At 41.3% G+C, this 13979-nt stretch overlaps 1 protein-coding gene across 2 annotated transcripts in view; it reads right to left on the bottom strand.

Annotated features, from left to right (window-relative positions):
- Nucleotides 1-409: 409 nt before the first annotated feature.
- The window catches only part of RANBP17 (RAN binding protein 17), a 480295-nt gene continuing 466725 nt past the window's right edge, over nt 410-13979 (bottom strand). For both annotated transcript variants that reach the window (XM_053566863.1, XM_053566864.1), the window contains 3 exons: nt 5778-5876; nt 3753-3880; nt 410-1613 (listed from right to left, as the gene is read on the bottom strand). In XM_053566863.1, the coding sequence (XP_053422838.1) occupies nt 1517-1613; nt 3753-3880; nt 5778-5876 (324 nt within the window). In that variant the 3' untranslated portion in view covers nt 410-1516. The remainder of the gene's footprint in view (nt 1614-3752; nt 3881-5777; nt 5877-13979) is intronic.

The raw sequence follows: 13979 nt of genomic DNA, 5'->3' as shown, positions 1-13979 counted from the left end.
ACAATGCCGGGCTATTTTGTTGTAGTATGGCCGGGGCGGGGTTTGAATCCGCCACCCTGGGTATATGGGGCCAGCGCCCTATCCATTGAGCCACAGGTGCCTCCCGAGAAATAGAAAATCTTATCAAACTCTCTGAATAGCTGATGTTGAATAGAATTCAGAATTTTCCTTTTCAAGGAAAATTTTATTCCCCATGTCTAATGAAATGTAACATAAGGCCAAAGCTTATTTCTCCATTAAATACTAGAGGTAATCTCATCTATAACACATTTTCCTCTAAGTTCTTTAATACATGAAAGATAAACATTTTCTCTGTTTTTATATAAGAAGCCTGTTGGAAAACTCAACTATCAAGAAAGGTTTTGAGAAACACGCTGAGAAATGAGAGTGTAACAGGAGCCTGTGGGTTTACTTCTTATTCAACAGTAAGGCTGAGCCTTCATGTCTTATCAGAAGTAACAGGCATGGTATTTATTATAAACCTGAGCCGTAAAGACAGAAGAGTGAGGTACAAAGACCACTTGACAGTGGTGATTCAAATTAACAGCCTAGTTACAGTATATCACAAACTATAAAGGCCTTCTTCACATTTTGGGTTTGGGTTAAAGTCACAATCTCAACAGTAATAAGTTTTTGTGGAGGGATGGAAACCTTCTGTTCCTTATCTTCTGAAAATCTGAACTTTAGCACTTAGAACATTTTGGGTAGACTAAGAAGGCAGAGCTACTTTAAGTATCATATTTTAATAGTAACAGCTAGGAGCTTTTCTCTTAAAAAGCAAATGGAGGCAGGACTGGGTGCTGGCGTCACCCGCAACTTTTTACTGGGGCCACATGACTCCTTCCAAAGAAATATCTCTACAGGCACTAACTGTACAGCTTAATTCTTCTAGACTGAACTACTTCAGATTTATGCCAGGGAAAAGCAAACATTGTTTGTAAGTCATTTAATTGTGTTACTGTCTCTCAGCTTTATCAGATGTGGCCGAGGCAGCGAGGCCTGTACGCAGCCCTGTGGGATGCTCTGCAGTGCTCCCAGACTCCTTCTAAACGCCCACAGCCCAAAGGCCCTAAAGCTGCCTCTTCCAGACTCATGACAAACTGTCCATTTCACAGGTTCCACTGGCATTTGTCTCAATGCAGGATCCATGTTGAAGGCCGCAGCAAACAACAAATTGACAACCTTAATCGCAGAACCATTAACTAGTACACACTTATGCATACACCTGGTTTATTATGTTCTTTGGTTAAATATTATTTCTACATCCTTTCAAAGCAGTATGAAAAAAGATAATATTCAATAGAAAGACTGAAAACATACTCTTTTTCAGAGCAAAAGACTGAATTTACATTGACTATTATAAATTCTTATAATTAGGCCAGACTTATAAAAAGGTAGGACTCTTGTTGGCGTTTTCTGTTTTGAAAAATACATTCCCCTGGGGTAGTGAGCATCACTGTCCTGCGACCCAGACCCTCAAGAAGTCTCTTGATGAAGGCTGCTGGGCACAACACAATCAGCTCATCATGTCCAGACCACAGGGTTCGGCACTGCCATCACTGCGCAGAGCCTCTGCTACCTCTCTTCGAAATACAGATAGATTCTGGGTGAACCTGTGGAAACAGGAAGAACGGATTTAGGGCAGTAAGAAGGCCAAGTCTGTGTGAACTTTTAGACCAATGATTTTCAACTGGTGTGCCGTGGCACACTGGTGGGCGGTGAAAGGATCTGAGATGTGCTGAGAAAAATTGAGAGATCATTAATTAAATTGTTTTCAAAACAAGTTCAAAGCACAGTGTTTTTTTACTCTTTTGTTTTTCTTGATCAACATTATTATTCTTTTTTTTTCAGAAAGAGTCTCACTTTATCCCCCTCAGTAGAGTGCCGTGGTGTCATAGCTCACAGTAACCTCAAACTCATGGGCTTAGGTGATTCTCTTGCCTCAGCCTCCTCAGTAGCTGGGACTACAGGTGCCCGCCACAACGCCTGGCTAGTTTTTGGTTGCAGTTTGGCTGGGACCAGGTTTGAACCCACCACCCTGGGTATATGGGGCAGGGGCCCTACCGACTGAGCCACAGGTGCTGCCCATTGATCAACATAATTTATGTGTACTGTGAGATAAAAAATGTTGAAAAACATGGCTCTGGATAAGGCCACCGTACAGTTCATGACCTAGGAGAGCAGACCGGCCCCCCATTCTTCCTGCTCCATCCCGCCACCCCCGCAACCCACCCATACCTTCCTGGGAAAAAATGCTTCCACCAAATTCACTTTGACCATTTTGAGGCACATTTTGTGTTTCTATAATTTACAACATTTTAAAAAATGTCAAATTATACACAGATGGTAAGAAATTTAAAGACTCAAAGTTTATATGCCACATACTAGTCTAAGTTTACATATAAACTCATTTAATCATTGTAAGTCTTCCCTAAGGAGGTAGTATCCTCATTTTACAGGTAAGAAAACTGAATTTAGTGGCTGAAAAGACAAAACATGTGGTTGACTACTTGGGTTCAAATATTGGATCTACCACTTATTAACTAGATGACCTTGGATGAATACTCAGCCTCTTGTCTTAGAGCCCTAATATTAGTAGCTACCTCAAGGATTGCAGAAAGTGAGAATTTATTGAGTCAATTTCAAACAAGGCCTGTAAGCGCATGTAATGCCCAGCACAAGGACAATAGTCCTTGCTGGCTAATACTCTCATTAAACTAGGGGGCTGCTGGACACCATTTCACAGAGCAGCCTTAGGTGAGGCAACTTGCCCCAAGGCACCAACCGTTTTCACATTCATCAAATCTCTCTGCTAGCTTCTGTGGTTGCCCCTTTTTGCCTTATAGTGGATCTTGGAGTGAAATGAATAGTCAAGAGACATGTCTGCAGGTGCCATGTGACTTGCTTGGCCTGGTGTTACCAAACCCAGGCTGGCAACTCAAGGATACATTGTGGCTACTGATGATTTGCATTTCAAATGGTACAGCATTTGATTATTACTATTTTTATAAAAGAATGGTGTGAGAAGTTTTTTCCTGAACACATTTTATTTTTCCATCATTTATCACTGCCTGTCTCCTCTTCTACAATATAAGTTCCCTGAGGGCAGGAAGCTTGAGTAGTTTCCCACTAGTGTCCCCAAAGCCTGTACAGAGTAGATTCTCAATCAAGTTTTGTGAACTTCCTTCTTCCTTCCCTGGACTATAGTGTAGTGGTGTATTATAGCTCACTGCAATCTCAAACTCCTGGGCTCAGATGATCCTCCCACCTTAGCCTCCCAAGTAGCTGGGACTATAAGTGTGTGCTACCTGGCTAAATTTTAAAAAACTAAATTTTAGATTTCTTTTTTCATAAAGTTGAAGTCATACTATGTTGCTCAGTCTGGTCTTGAACTCCTGGCCTCAAGTAATCCTGCCTTGGCCTCCCAAAGTGCTAGGATCACAGGTGTGAGCCACCATAATCTTTGATCTTTTCAATCACTGTTATTTTTTTATCTCTCTCCTGTTGAATTAGAATCTGCTTAAGGCTACATTTTATTAATCTCTGTATCCCTGTACTGTACCTCCTAGCTTGATGCTTAGAAGAAAGCAAATCTCCAATTATGGTTACTGAATGGAACTGAATTGAGTCTAGGATCATAGGTGTGATAGAAAAGCCGTATCAATATATAAGCTGTGTTAAGTACAGTCCAGTTATTTTCAACAAACCTGGAATGTCTGCCTCCTCCAGATGCCCTATTGGGTACTGCTCACCTGTCTCTGTTCTTGATGGACAGGTTCTGCTCCACTCCTTCCATTAAGTTCCTGAAACACTGGGCAAGGACCTCCTGCTTAGGGAGAGGCTGGCTGTTTATCAGGCTTGCTCTCAGTTCGCTGAAATACTGCTGGGAAATAGAATAGCTCAGAGGAATTTTTGTACAGGTCCACTTTGAACTTTAAGCCCTTAGAGCAGGGGTTCTCAACCTGTGGGTTGCGACACATAGCAGCTGTATTAAAGGGCCATGGCATTAGGAAGGTTGAGAACCACTGCCTTAGAGAAAACCTAAACAGTAGACACGCTCTTAGGTATAAATTCTATCACCTCTTTTCATAAAATCTCTTGCTTAATTGATCTATTGTCACTGTTTAGGCTGATGGAGTCCTCGAACCCTTTGTAAGGGATTGAATACATGGGGTTTTCCAACTCTTATCTCCACAAATCACAGAAAAGCTGAAAGAGGGAGGGCCGCCAAGGCTGAAGGGAAGAACTTCACTAAAAATGCCCAGGGAGCAGTTGGAGTGACTGAATGCAAGACCAAAGGGCTCCCCTCAGGCCTCATCATCTTTCCTGGCTTCAGTGAACCAATCAACTCCAGACTCTGTTCCAAGTCTCTGTCCTTGTGGGTTATAATGGGTCTGCTCTGCTGGGATGGGATACTAGAGGGGCTTGCTTAGTTTGGGGAGAGCTTTCTGGCACTAAGAAAAACATCAGTCACATCTGGGCACAAAACTCTGCACAGGCCCTTCTTCCCTGCCGTGGTTTGTGGGTTTTTATGTAAATACAAACTCTGATGCTAAACACAGCTCCTAATCAATGGAAACGGCCTAATTTCAGTGCAAAGACAACATTTTACCAGTCATATGTTTATCCTTCCAAGCCCCCAAAGCATAATATTTAATTTCCATCATACATTAAAACAACTCACATCAGAAAACACACATAATTAATATGTAGTCAGACTAATACTTAAATACTATATATCAGAGGCATTATACTTAAACCACAATGTCTTCCTGAACAAGATTGGGAATGCACAAAACTACTTATTTTTCCCTTTTATAATGATGCTGTGACTCACACCAAATAGAAAATTATTAGTTTTTCATCTCAAACCATGAAATATTGCCTCCATCAAGTATAATATTGTGATGTCATAAGCTTTTCCTAAACACTGAATTTGCCCTTATTCCCTCTCAATCATTTTAAAAGAACTGCTCTCTTTTATAGAGCTTGGATTTAAATCACAATAACACCGAGGGAAGATGAATGACAGTGCTATTGAATGTGGCTAAAATTGGATACTTCAGCACAGGTGAATGATGAGACAGCTCTTCTCTTTTTGATATATTTTCTTCTTCTATTAGTTTCCTTCCAAGGCTGGGATTTTAGTTTGAATTTTAATGCATGCAGCTGCCTCTAATCTCACTGTCTTTTTGCCCAGTACTATCTTATTGTATAGACAATTCATTTTCCCAAGCTGTAATGCACTGTTCCTACTGACTACTGGGGAGATAGGGGTGGGTTCAAGAAGAAGGTAGAAAGGCTTGGGAGGCAGTGGGGGGATATAGTTAAGAAATTGGAGATGTGTGTTCCCTACATGAAGGGTGCTAGTTCTGTGTCGGAATTCCTGACGGCTGTTGCTATAACCATCTAGGGCAGTGGGGATTTCAGATAGGAAAGGAAGCTAAGGGATGAGGAAAAAGGGTTGTTGCTAAGAATTCCCTGGCAACAAAGGGAGGAGAGAGAGGGTGAGCTTGAAATACTACTGAGCAAACCACCCACCCATTGAGTAGGGGCACTGAGTTTCAGAAGAGCTAGTTTTGAGGCCTCTGCTTAACCCAAGAAGGATCTGAGGCCTTTGGGGGAAGGGCCTTCTAGGGGAAGATAGAGTTCTCAAAGTTGTAGCTCCAACTCTGTTGGCCCTGTCCCTGTCCTCCATCATCACAGGTCAGCCTGGTGTAGGGCTTCTCTCTCCTCCCAGGGACCCCCTTCCAGTACCTTCCTGAAATCATACTCACCTTCTCGTTGAGTAGGATGAGCCCCAGGAGAGGCCTGGATACTGACCACTGGTTCCGACAGTCTTCAAAGACAATGGTGTTCATGAGGACAGACATCATCTAGAAGACAGAGACACATGAGGAATGGGATGCCTTAGCTCAGAGTTCCCTCTAATCCCAGAACTCTTATGTGCTCACCTGCCACATCTCCATTTTGGGAACAGCTAGGAGGCTTCTTCCTGGACAAACAGGCTAGAATCTGGAAGCCTACAATTCTGCCTGTAGGAACTCTTGACAAAGAGCCCAGAGTTTTACTAGCAAAGAGTGGAAAGCTTTGGTGAGAACCTTCTGGGTGAGCAGAAGTCAGAGGTCACCAAGGCCAGGAGGATCAGTCCCTGTCTCTCAACCCTGATGTGCTTTCCTGAATGCTCGAGCACCAGGAAAAGGCCTAACTCATCTCCCTACCTGCTTCTCATTTCACTTAAGAGGTTATGTTACAGAGGGGCTGCAGCTCTCTGCGGCCTCTCCCAGAGACTGAGAGTAGACAGTGGAATACAGTCCATGTGACCTTGGAGTACGTGTTTCCTGCTGGCTCAGGCTGTTCAATGCTGCTCATTCATTCCTCATTCACTCATTCATTCATTTGCTCAGCCTCTGTAAGACTGGTAGGGGAGGTAAGAGAATACATGTATGTACATTTACCACAAATTCTGCTCTTAAGTAGCTTGAAGCCTTCTGGGGCAGATCACCAGAAGATAAGTAACAGGAAATACAGCTGGGAAAGAGCTGTGGGCATGCTGAAGAGGAAGGGAAGCCTCTAGGTCCTTCAGGAGAAGCGAGGGGAAACTCCACAGAAAAAGTAACACTTAAGGAGTTCATCAGAAATGTGTTGTAAGCAGAGAAAGCAGCAAAAAGGATGGTGGGGATGAACAGAATGGTAAGAAACTAACTCAGTGTGGCAGAAAAGAAGAATTGGGCCAGAAGCGAGACCCCAGTGCCAGAGGAGGAATTTGAACTTCATCCTTACGGCAGTGGGGAGCCAGTGATGGGTTTGCAGCTGTGGCAAGACATGCTGAGATTTGTATTTAAGACAGAGACATATAGAATGTGTACTGTGCAGGAGAAACCAAAGGAGGGAGGCCAGGGATGAGGCTGCTGCAACAGTCCAGGCAAGTGGCTGTGAAGAAGGTTTCAGACACTTATGTGCAGCTGATGATACAGTTTCTGCTTTTTGGATTCTACCTCCTGCTTATAAACCCTTCTATTCTCATAGCTCTAGATCTCCTTTCCCCAGAGGAGAGCAGGGGAAATGGCAATTATGTGCAAAGGCTACTGCACACACCACCCCTAACTGGGCTTTGGTGACCTAGCTTGTTCAGAACACATTTGGTTTTGTCTTCTAACACTTTTTGCATACCAACTTTCCCTGCGATTTCAGGCAAGTTATTGAACCTCTTTCTCCGTGTCTCAGTTTCATTAACTATAAAGAGGGAAATAGGAAGCGCTGACAATCAATGAGATGGTGTATATAAAATGTGTTGCAAAGAGTAAAACATGTTATAAACATTTAAGGCATATATTAACAGTAATGAGCTACATCTGCCATTCCACGCATCATCATCATCATAACAGTTAGGCTGGATGCAAATGAAATCTGCCAATTCCATATTTATGGTATGTCCAGTCTCCCTGGAGAAAGGGAAAGGTCTTAAGCCTGGCATATTGAACATCATTTGTTGATCACATGTTTCCATGTGCAATCACCCAAAGTCATAGAGCCACAAATTAAACTGACAAGCAAAACTAACAGATCCACAGAGACAGTCTAAAATATTATGGCTTCACGATCTGACGGCAGAATGGATATTTTAATGGAAAAGATTAAAGTCAGAGGCACCAAATTCCTCCAGTAACTGACAAAGCATCTTGAAGTGATGTGCCAATTACTTTATATGGTTCTCTCGTGTATTCATTTGTCTGAATGCATGTATTTATGTCTGTAATAAGTAAGGGGATGTTTGAATAAAATACTTTTCTAAAAATAAAGTTGGCTAAAATGGGCATTTATTTTTTATTTTTTACTTTTCTGGAAATATGGAAACTAGTGAGCAAATTTGCTAAAATGGTATTGACATGGCAATCTATTTCTAGAATTTTTTAAAAAAATAATCCTCAAGTAGGGCATGTGGAAGGAGCCCAAGCAATGGGACAAATTCCTTTGGAGGAAGATGCCTTACGTGGAAGAAATACTGGGTGAAATTCTTAAGTACAGAATTCCTTCTCAGGTAACGTGAAATCTCTGGTGGGAGGCTCTCTGTGGTTAACAACACAAATAAATGAACAATGAAAGGAGACAGCGCTAGGCAAATCTGCACCATCCCAGCCTGCAACCAGTCACAAGGCACCATTAGTATTTGGTATGAGTAATGGCCGCGGGAGCTACGGCTCTACTTCTTCAACTTCCACTCACTTTCAACATTGCTATAGGGATGGCTGGAAAGGCTATTGCGTATTTGCCCAACCTAGGCTACATTTTCTAGGGCTTTTGTCCAAAACATGTGTGTTATCCACTGCATAACACACATGTACCATACAGATGGTATCTGTATGTAAAATAATACCCTGGAATACAGTAATTGGTTGTATGTTACAATGCGCGTGCAACAAAAGCATATTTGGCCAACGAAGATTGATGTATTTTTCTTCATATGCTTTAGGTGGGAGCTTAGCAATCTAGTTGATATTTTTACAAAAATCATTGGAGAATCCATTGTACCTCGTACCTGTTCTTGTGTTTTGTAATTCTTTATTACATAACATTTCTTATACCATCATGTTAAAAAATAAATGCCAAAATTCCTTTATAATACAAAAAACAAGTACCTATATATAAACAAATAAAAATTTGAATTGAAAAATTAAAATGAAAGATTTTTTTTCCTGAAAGTTTGGGCCAAAACCGTGGGTGTGCTTTACACATAGGAGTGCATTATATATAGCAAAATACAGTAATGTGTTTTCCCTGTAACTGTGGCTACCATCCCAGGCCTAACCCAGTGGAATTTCAAATGGCTCCATGAGGTATCCCAGTTATGTAACTTTACTGATGTCTGCAGTCTAAAAAAACTAAAATAGGAAGTAGTCCAGAAACCATTCTTATTTGTGGTCTGGCACATGTATTACGCGCATATGGATTTTGTGTGGACTACGTGCATAAGGATTTTGAATGACGGTGTTTGTGTTGTTATGAAAAACATGTAATTCTAAATAAAACCCAAAAAGATTCTACAAATGTCTGACCTGGAAAAGCAAAATAAAGCAATGCTATGTGATCTACATCTTTGTTCATTCCCCAGCTCCTCTTCTATATCTTCTACCCTAAAATGGGGTAAAAAGTACAAGCACAAAGCAAAGTGAACTTTCCAACCCAAATATGCTGGGTCACACTATTCTCTACCGCAAGGTAGTAACTAAATTGCTCACTTCAGATCCTTTCTGTTTTATCCCTGCTAAAGTAGAATAAACAATGATGAATGTCATCATTGACATCATGTTGAATGCTTTATTCTAGACAGTGAGTCTATGTTTTCTAAGGAAGTTGGAAGATCGGTGAGTCTAATAGTTAGATAGAGAAGGATGGCTGGAAAAATATGAGTAGGGGCTGAAGGGATGGAAAAAGCCAGAGTGAAAGAGTACAGGGTGATGACTGCAACACAGTTCGGGTGTGGAGACCAGTCTTCAAACTTCTGTGTTGCTGGGAGTGTGTATGACTCTTTTCTCTTTATCCTCAGTCCCTAGCAACTGACATACATTAGAGGTTTTGGAAATAGCTACTGAAAGAATGAATACATACATAAGTGAATAAATGAATGAAAAGAATGGAGTATCAAAAACTAAAGTATAAAGAACTAAAGAGCTGAAAGGGCACTGCACAGAAAACAGAGAAATTCTTATTCCAATCTATGGTTAAAACTTGAAATGGTTAAGCATCTAAATTAATGCACTGTCCAAGGATCTTGCTTTTGTGTGCAGAGCCTATGAACTCTTCTAAGCCACTGCTGTCCCCCAATTAGCTCCAGAGAGAGCCCTTGTAGGAGTTTTCACGTTACAAAGGCTGAAGGCTGAGGTACCATATTTTCTAATGACAAGTACTTCCAACTAAGAGTAAGCTGTGCCTAATGAGTTTTCCCACTGCCCAGTGATGACAGTAGAGTCTTCTCGGTGTGCAGCACTCTGCTAGGCACTTGCACACACTGTCTCTAATCCTCAAATAAGCCTGAGAAATACATACTATCCCTATGTCATAGATGAAGGCAGTGGTTCTCAACCTTCCTAATGCGCGGCCCTTTAATACAGTTCCTGTGGGTTGCGACCCACAGGTTGAGAACCGCTGGATTAAGGATTTGAGGTCCTGAGTGTATAATAACTTGATCAAGGTATTACAGCTACCAGGATGGGATACGTGCATAGGTCTTCCTGAGTTCATCACACCAACCTGCTACCTGCCACCCTCTCACTGTGAGGGAGGGTCAAGACCACTGGCAGTGGTGACTGAGGCAGTGTGACTGGCTCCTACTGTAAGGCTTCTGGAGGACTGGCGGTGTGAGAGGTAAAGTTCATTTCTATGTGTGGCTAATTCTTCCACCTTCAGTGGACTTCTTGGATGTGTAGCCCATGTGTACCTCGTCTGTTCAGACACTATGTTACTTGCTAATGATTCAGGCAGTGGCTGAAATTCCTGTGATTAGAATGCAAGGCAGTGGTTCATGGAGTGTTCTCAGCAGAGCTTCCTACCTCCCACCTGAAGCTTTTATAAATTTGGTTAACATATTTTCAGACACCCTCAAGATGAACAACAGCAGACTTAATTAATAAACTGTCTCTGGAAAATGATCCATTGAACATTTTTATAAAAATAATGTTTCCCTCCTGCCAAGAGTACCACATACAAAGCAATTTAAATTAACATCACAGAAAACGTTAGAAAACTAAGCGAATTTCCTCTGAGTTACAATACTTCCTATAAAACGAACATTTTCATTGTTAATGTTCAAGTATATTGCATAACATAACTAAAAAAAATTCCATGAAGTAGGGTGGCGCCTGTGGCTCAGTGAGTAGGGCGCCGGCCCCATATACCGAGGGCGATGGGTTCAAGCCCAGCTCCGGCCAAACTGCAACAAAAAAATAGCCGGGCGTTGTGGCGGGCGCCTGTAGTCCCAGCTGCTCGGGAGGCTGAGGCGAGAGAATCACGTAAGCCCAAGAGTTAGAGGTTACTGTGAGCCATGTGACGCCACAGCACTCTACCCTCGGGTGGTACAGTGAGACTCTGTCTCTACAAAAAAAAAAAAAAAATTCCATGAAGATCGAAGAAGTAGGAGAAAAAATTCAAACTGTGCCTCCCTATTCCCCATTTGGATCATACAAAGCTGAGCCTAAAGTGGTAAGAACCCTAGACCTTATCACCACAAATATATTGAGGGATTAAATCCTCATTATATTTAGGGAACTTGGCTTTTCCTTCTCTATCCCAGCCTCATTTCTCAGGGTTGCATCATGTTTTAGTTATTTCTCAACTTTGCTGCCCACAGATCAGAGAAATGGAAAATGGGAATAGGGCGAGAGTAATCTGTCTTGTCTAAAGCAAGGCCTGAGAAGGAGGCTTTGGTTTAGACAAAAGGAGGACTATAAAGACAGACCAAAGAAAAGTTGAGAGATCAAAAACAAAGCAGCCCTGTGCCCAGCCCTTGATAGGAGTTGGGGTGGAGCACAAAGAAAGGACGATTAGGACTGTGCTCAAGAGAGTAGGTACTCCAGAATGGGTGCCTTACACTGTTAGTCTTAATTTATTAATGTGTTTGCCCTAATGGGGAAAGGGACAGAAGATACAATTATCTGTAGTTTTGGTTAAGACCTATCGTCCTTGATTCTGATGCAATGAGATGGTGACATTTTCACGAACAACCAGTAATAAATGCATTGAACTCCCAGGAGCTGCTCTGGCTTTCAGAAAGCCATAAGGAGAGGAAGGGGAAGGCTGGCCCAGCAAAAACAAAATTAAAAAATATGATTGCCTGGATAGTGTAGCAGGATTTGAAAAAGCAGAGAAACCTTCTACCCATCTCCAGAGCAATTTCACCTAAGCCCACGCTCACACCAAATCGTGAATGCTGCCAAAGGAGGAAAAGCTTCCAGATTTTCAGTACTTGTGGAAGTAAGGGAGTTTCTGTCATTACCAAGTACTGTTCTTAAGGCCATGTGTACAGCAGATATTGAAATGTGATCCTGCTCAAATCAGATACCAGCCATCTTTAGGGAAAAGTAATCAATTTCTCTCTTTCTCTGCTGTCTACCTATGAGATATTAGTACAATGATATGAAAAATGAACGTAATGGACAAGTAAGCAAATATTTAGTTATATTTTCCTGCCTGAATTAACTAAGCTGTACCATCTAAATTACATTAAATTTTTAAATATCTATCTATATTAAGCACATTACTAAGCGCTTGTAGTATTTTTGCAGCCTCAAAATAGGAGTATGTCACATTTTAAATGAAAATAAAAATGTCAAACAAAATGGAAGATGAAGTGAGTCTCTCTTTTAAAGAAACAAGATTGCAGTCAATCATGGGTGACTCACATTCATTCTCCTCTGGAATTACTGTGGAGCCCTGCCTAGTGGCCTTGTACAATGCTAGGCTTGCTCTTAAAAACAAAAACAAACAAAAAACCCCTTCTTACCTCAAAGGCACTTCAGAATTAGAAGAGTCAGGTGGCTTTGGTCATATTATACTTCATGCTTCCACTCTAAATTAACAGTACCCTCCCATTTGCCGCCCCCCTCCTTACAGAAAAAGTTAAGAGATGCTTTTGCTCCAAGTGATAGATTGCCTCACATATTTAAAAACTCTTCCAACCACTGTACAAGCTAAGGAAAGACAAGACCTAGTTTTGTTGTTTCAATTTTCTCCATTATAAACATTACCCCTAGTTCTCAAAACATCCATTTTAATCATAGTTTATTGAACAAAGAATCACCTGCCAGTCTCCTATTTGTAAGAAAGAAGATAAAGTTAGAATGAAACTTCAGGATTAATTAATTGAGAGTACTGCATGTATTGTGTCTACTCTGAATGTTATAGCACACATCACAATGAAAACAGCTTTATTTTCCATGGTTGAAATAAATTATAATAAATAATTCATTTCAATGGCAGAGATGTACTGGAGAGCAACAGCAACAAAATTGACTACACTACTCTGTGAGTCTCATTCCTGAATCTTCATTATCCATTTGAAACTTTTTACGAGTAGTAAATCATATTTCAAGTGGCTGCAGATCTCATAAAGCAGCTTGCTGCATTAAAATAAAACCAGAAAACCTGGGGCACTGGAAAGCTGCAGGGTTTGCTACTTCAGCACTATTTGGGACATTCTCACTCTTATCTTGCCAATGTCAAATAGAACACTTTTCAAATTGATGTAAAAATTAAGTATTACTTGTCAAACACATCACTTAAATTTCTTTTGGTTAGGGATTTGAGGAAAATCTGGACGTTGAGGAATACTTTTCAACTCCATAGCCACTCCCGTCCCGCCCCTCCCCCCCCCGCCACTAATTTTCATTCAAGAGCCACTTATTTCTAGTTCATGGTACTACCTGAATGAATGCCACACAGTCAGATTGTAGAACCTCTAATGGCCCATACCAGCCTCTGAGGTGCTCAGACTAGGAAATCTGTGTGCAAGCTTAAGAGAGATTAATAAAGGCACATATTCCATGATTCTGTCACATCTTCTCAGGAAAGGTGACAACATTTAAGTTGAATCTTAAAAGATGCACATAGCATCACCCAGGAAGAAAGTATATTACAAAGAGGAAATAAAGCGAAAGAAAGGGCTTGGCATGTTTGAGAACAAACAGCCCTTGTGAGAAAGACTTTTGAGTGGCATGGAGTAAAGCTGAAGGTGAGAACTGGAAGACTGGGCTGGGTCTCGGCTGGGAAAGGCCTATTTTGCCACGTTATAGCAAATACAGAAATGAGTTTGGGCTAGTCCATAAAGGCAGGCTTCAAAGAATTTTTAAGGAGGAAGTGACATATTGAGGTCTGGCATTGAAAACAATCGGTTGGTTCTGGAGCATGGCAATTATGGATAAATACTGGAGGCAAGAGAATTGGACACTACTGCAGATGTTCAAAATGATAAGGGCCTCACATGG

The sequence above is a fragment of the Nycticebus coucang genome, chromosome 17, assembly GCF_027406575.1.
Source record: "Nycticebus coucang isolate mNycCou1 chromosome 17, mNycCou1.pri, whole genome shotgun sequence".
Taxonomy (NCBI): domain Eukaryota; kingdom Metazoa; phylum Chordata; class Mammalia; order Primates; family Lorisidae; genus Nycticebus; species Nycticebus coucang.
This window is presented reverse-complemented; position numbering and strand designations above follow the sequence as displayed.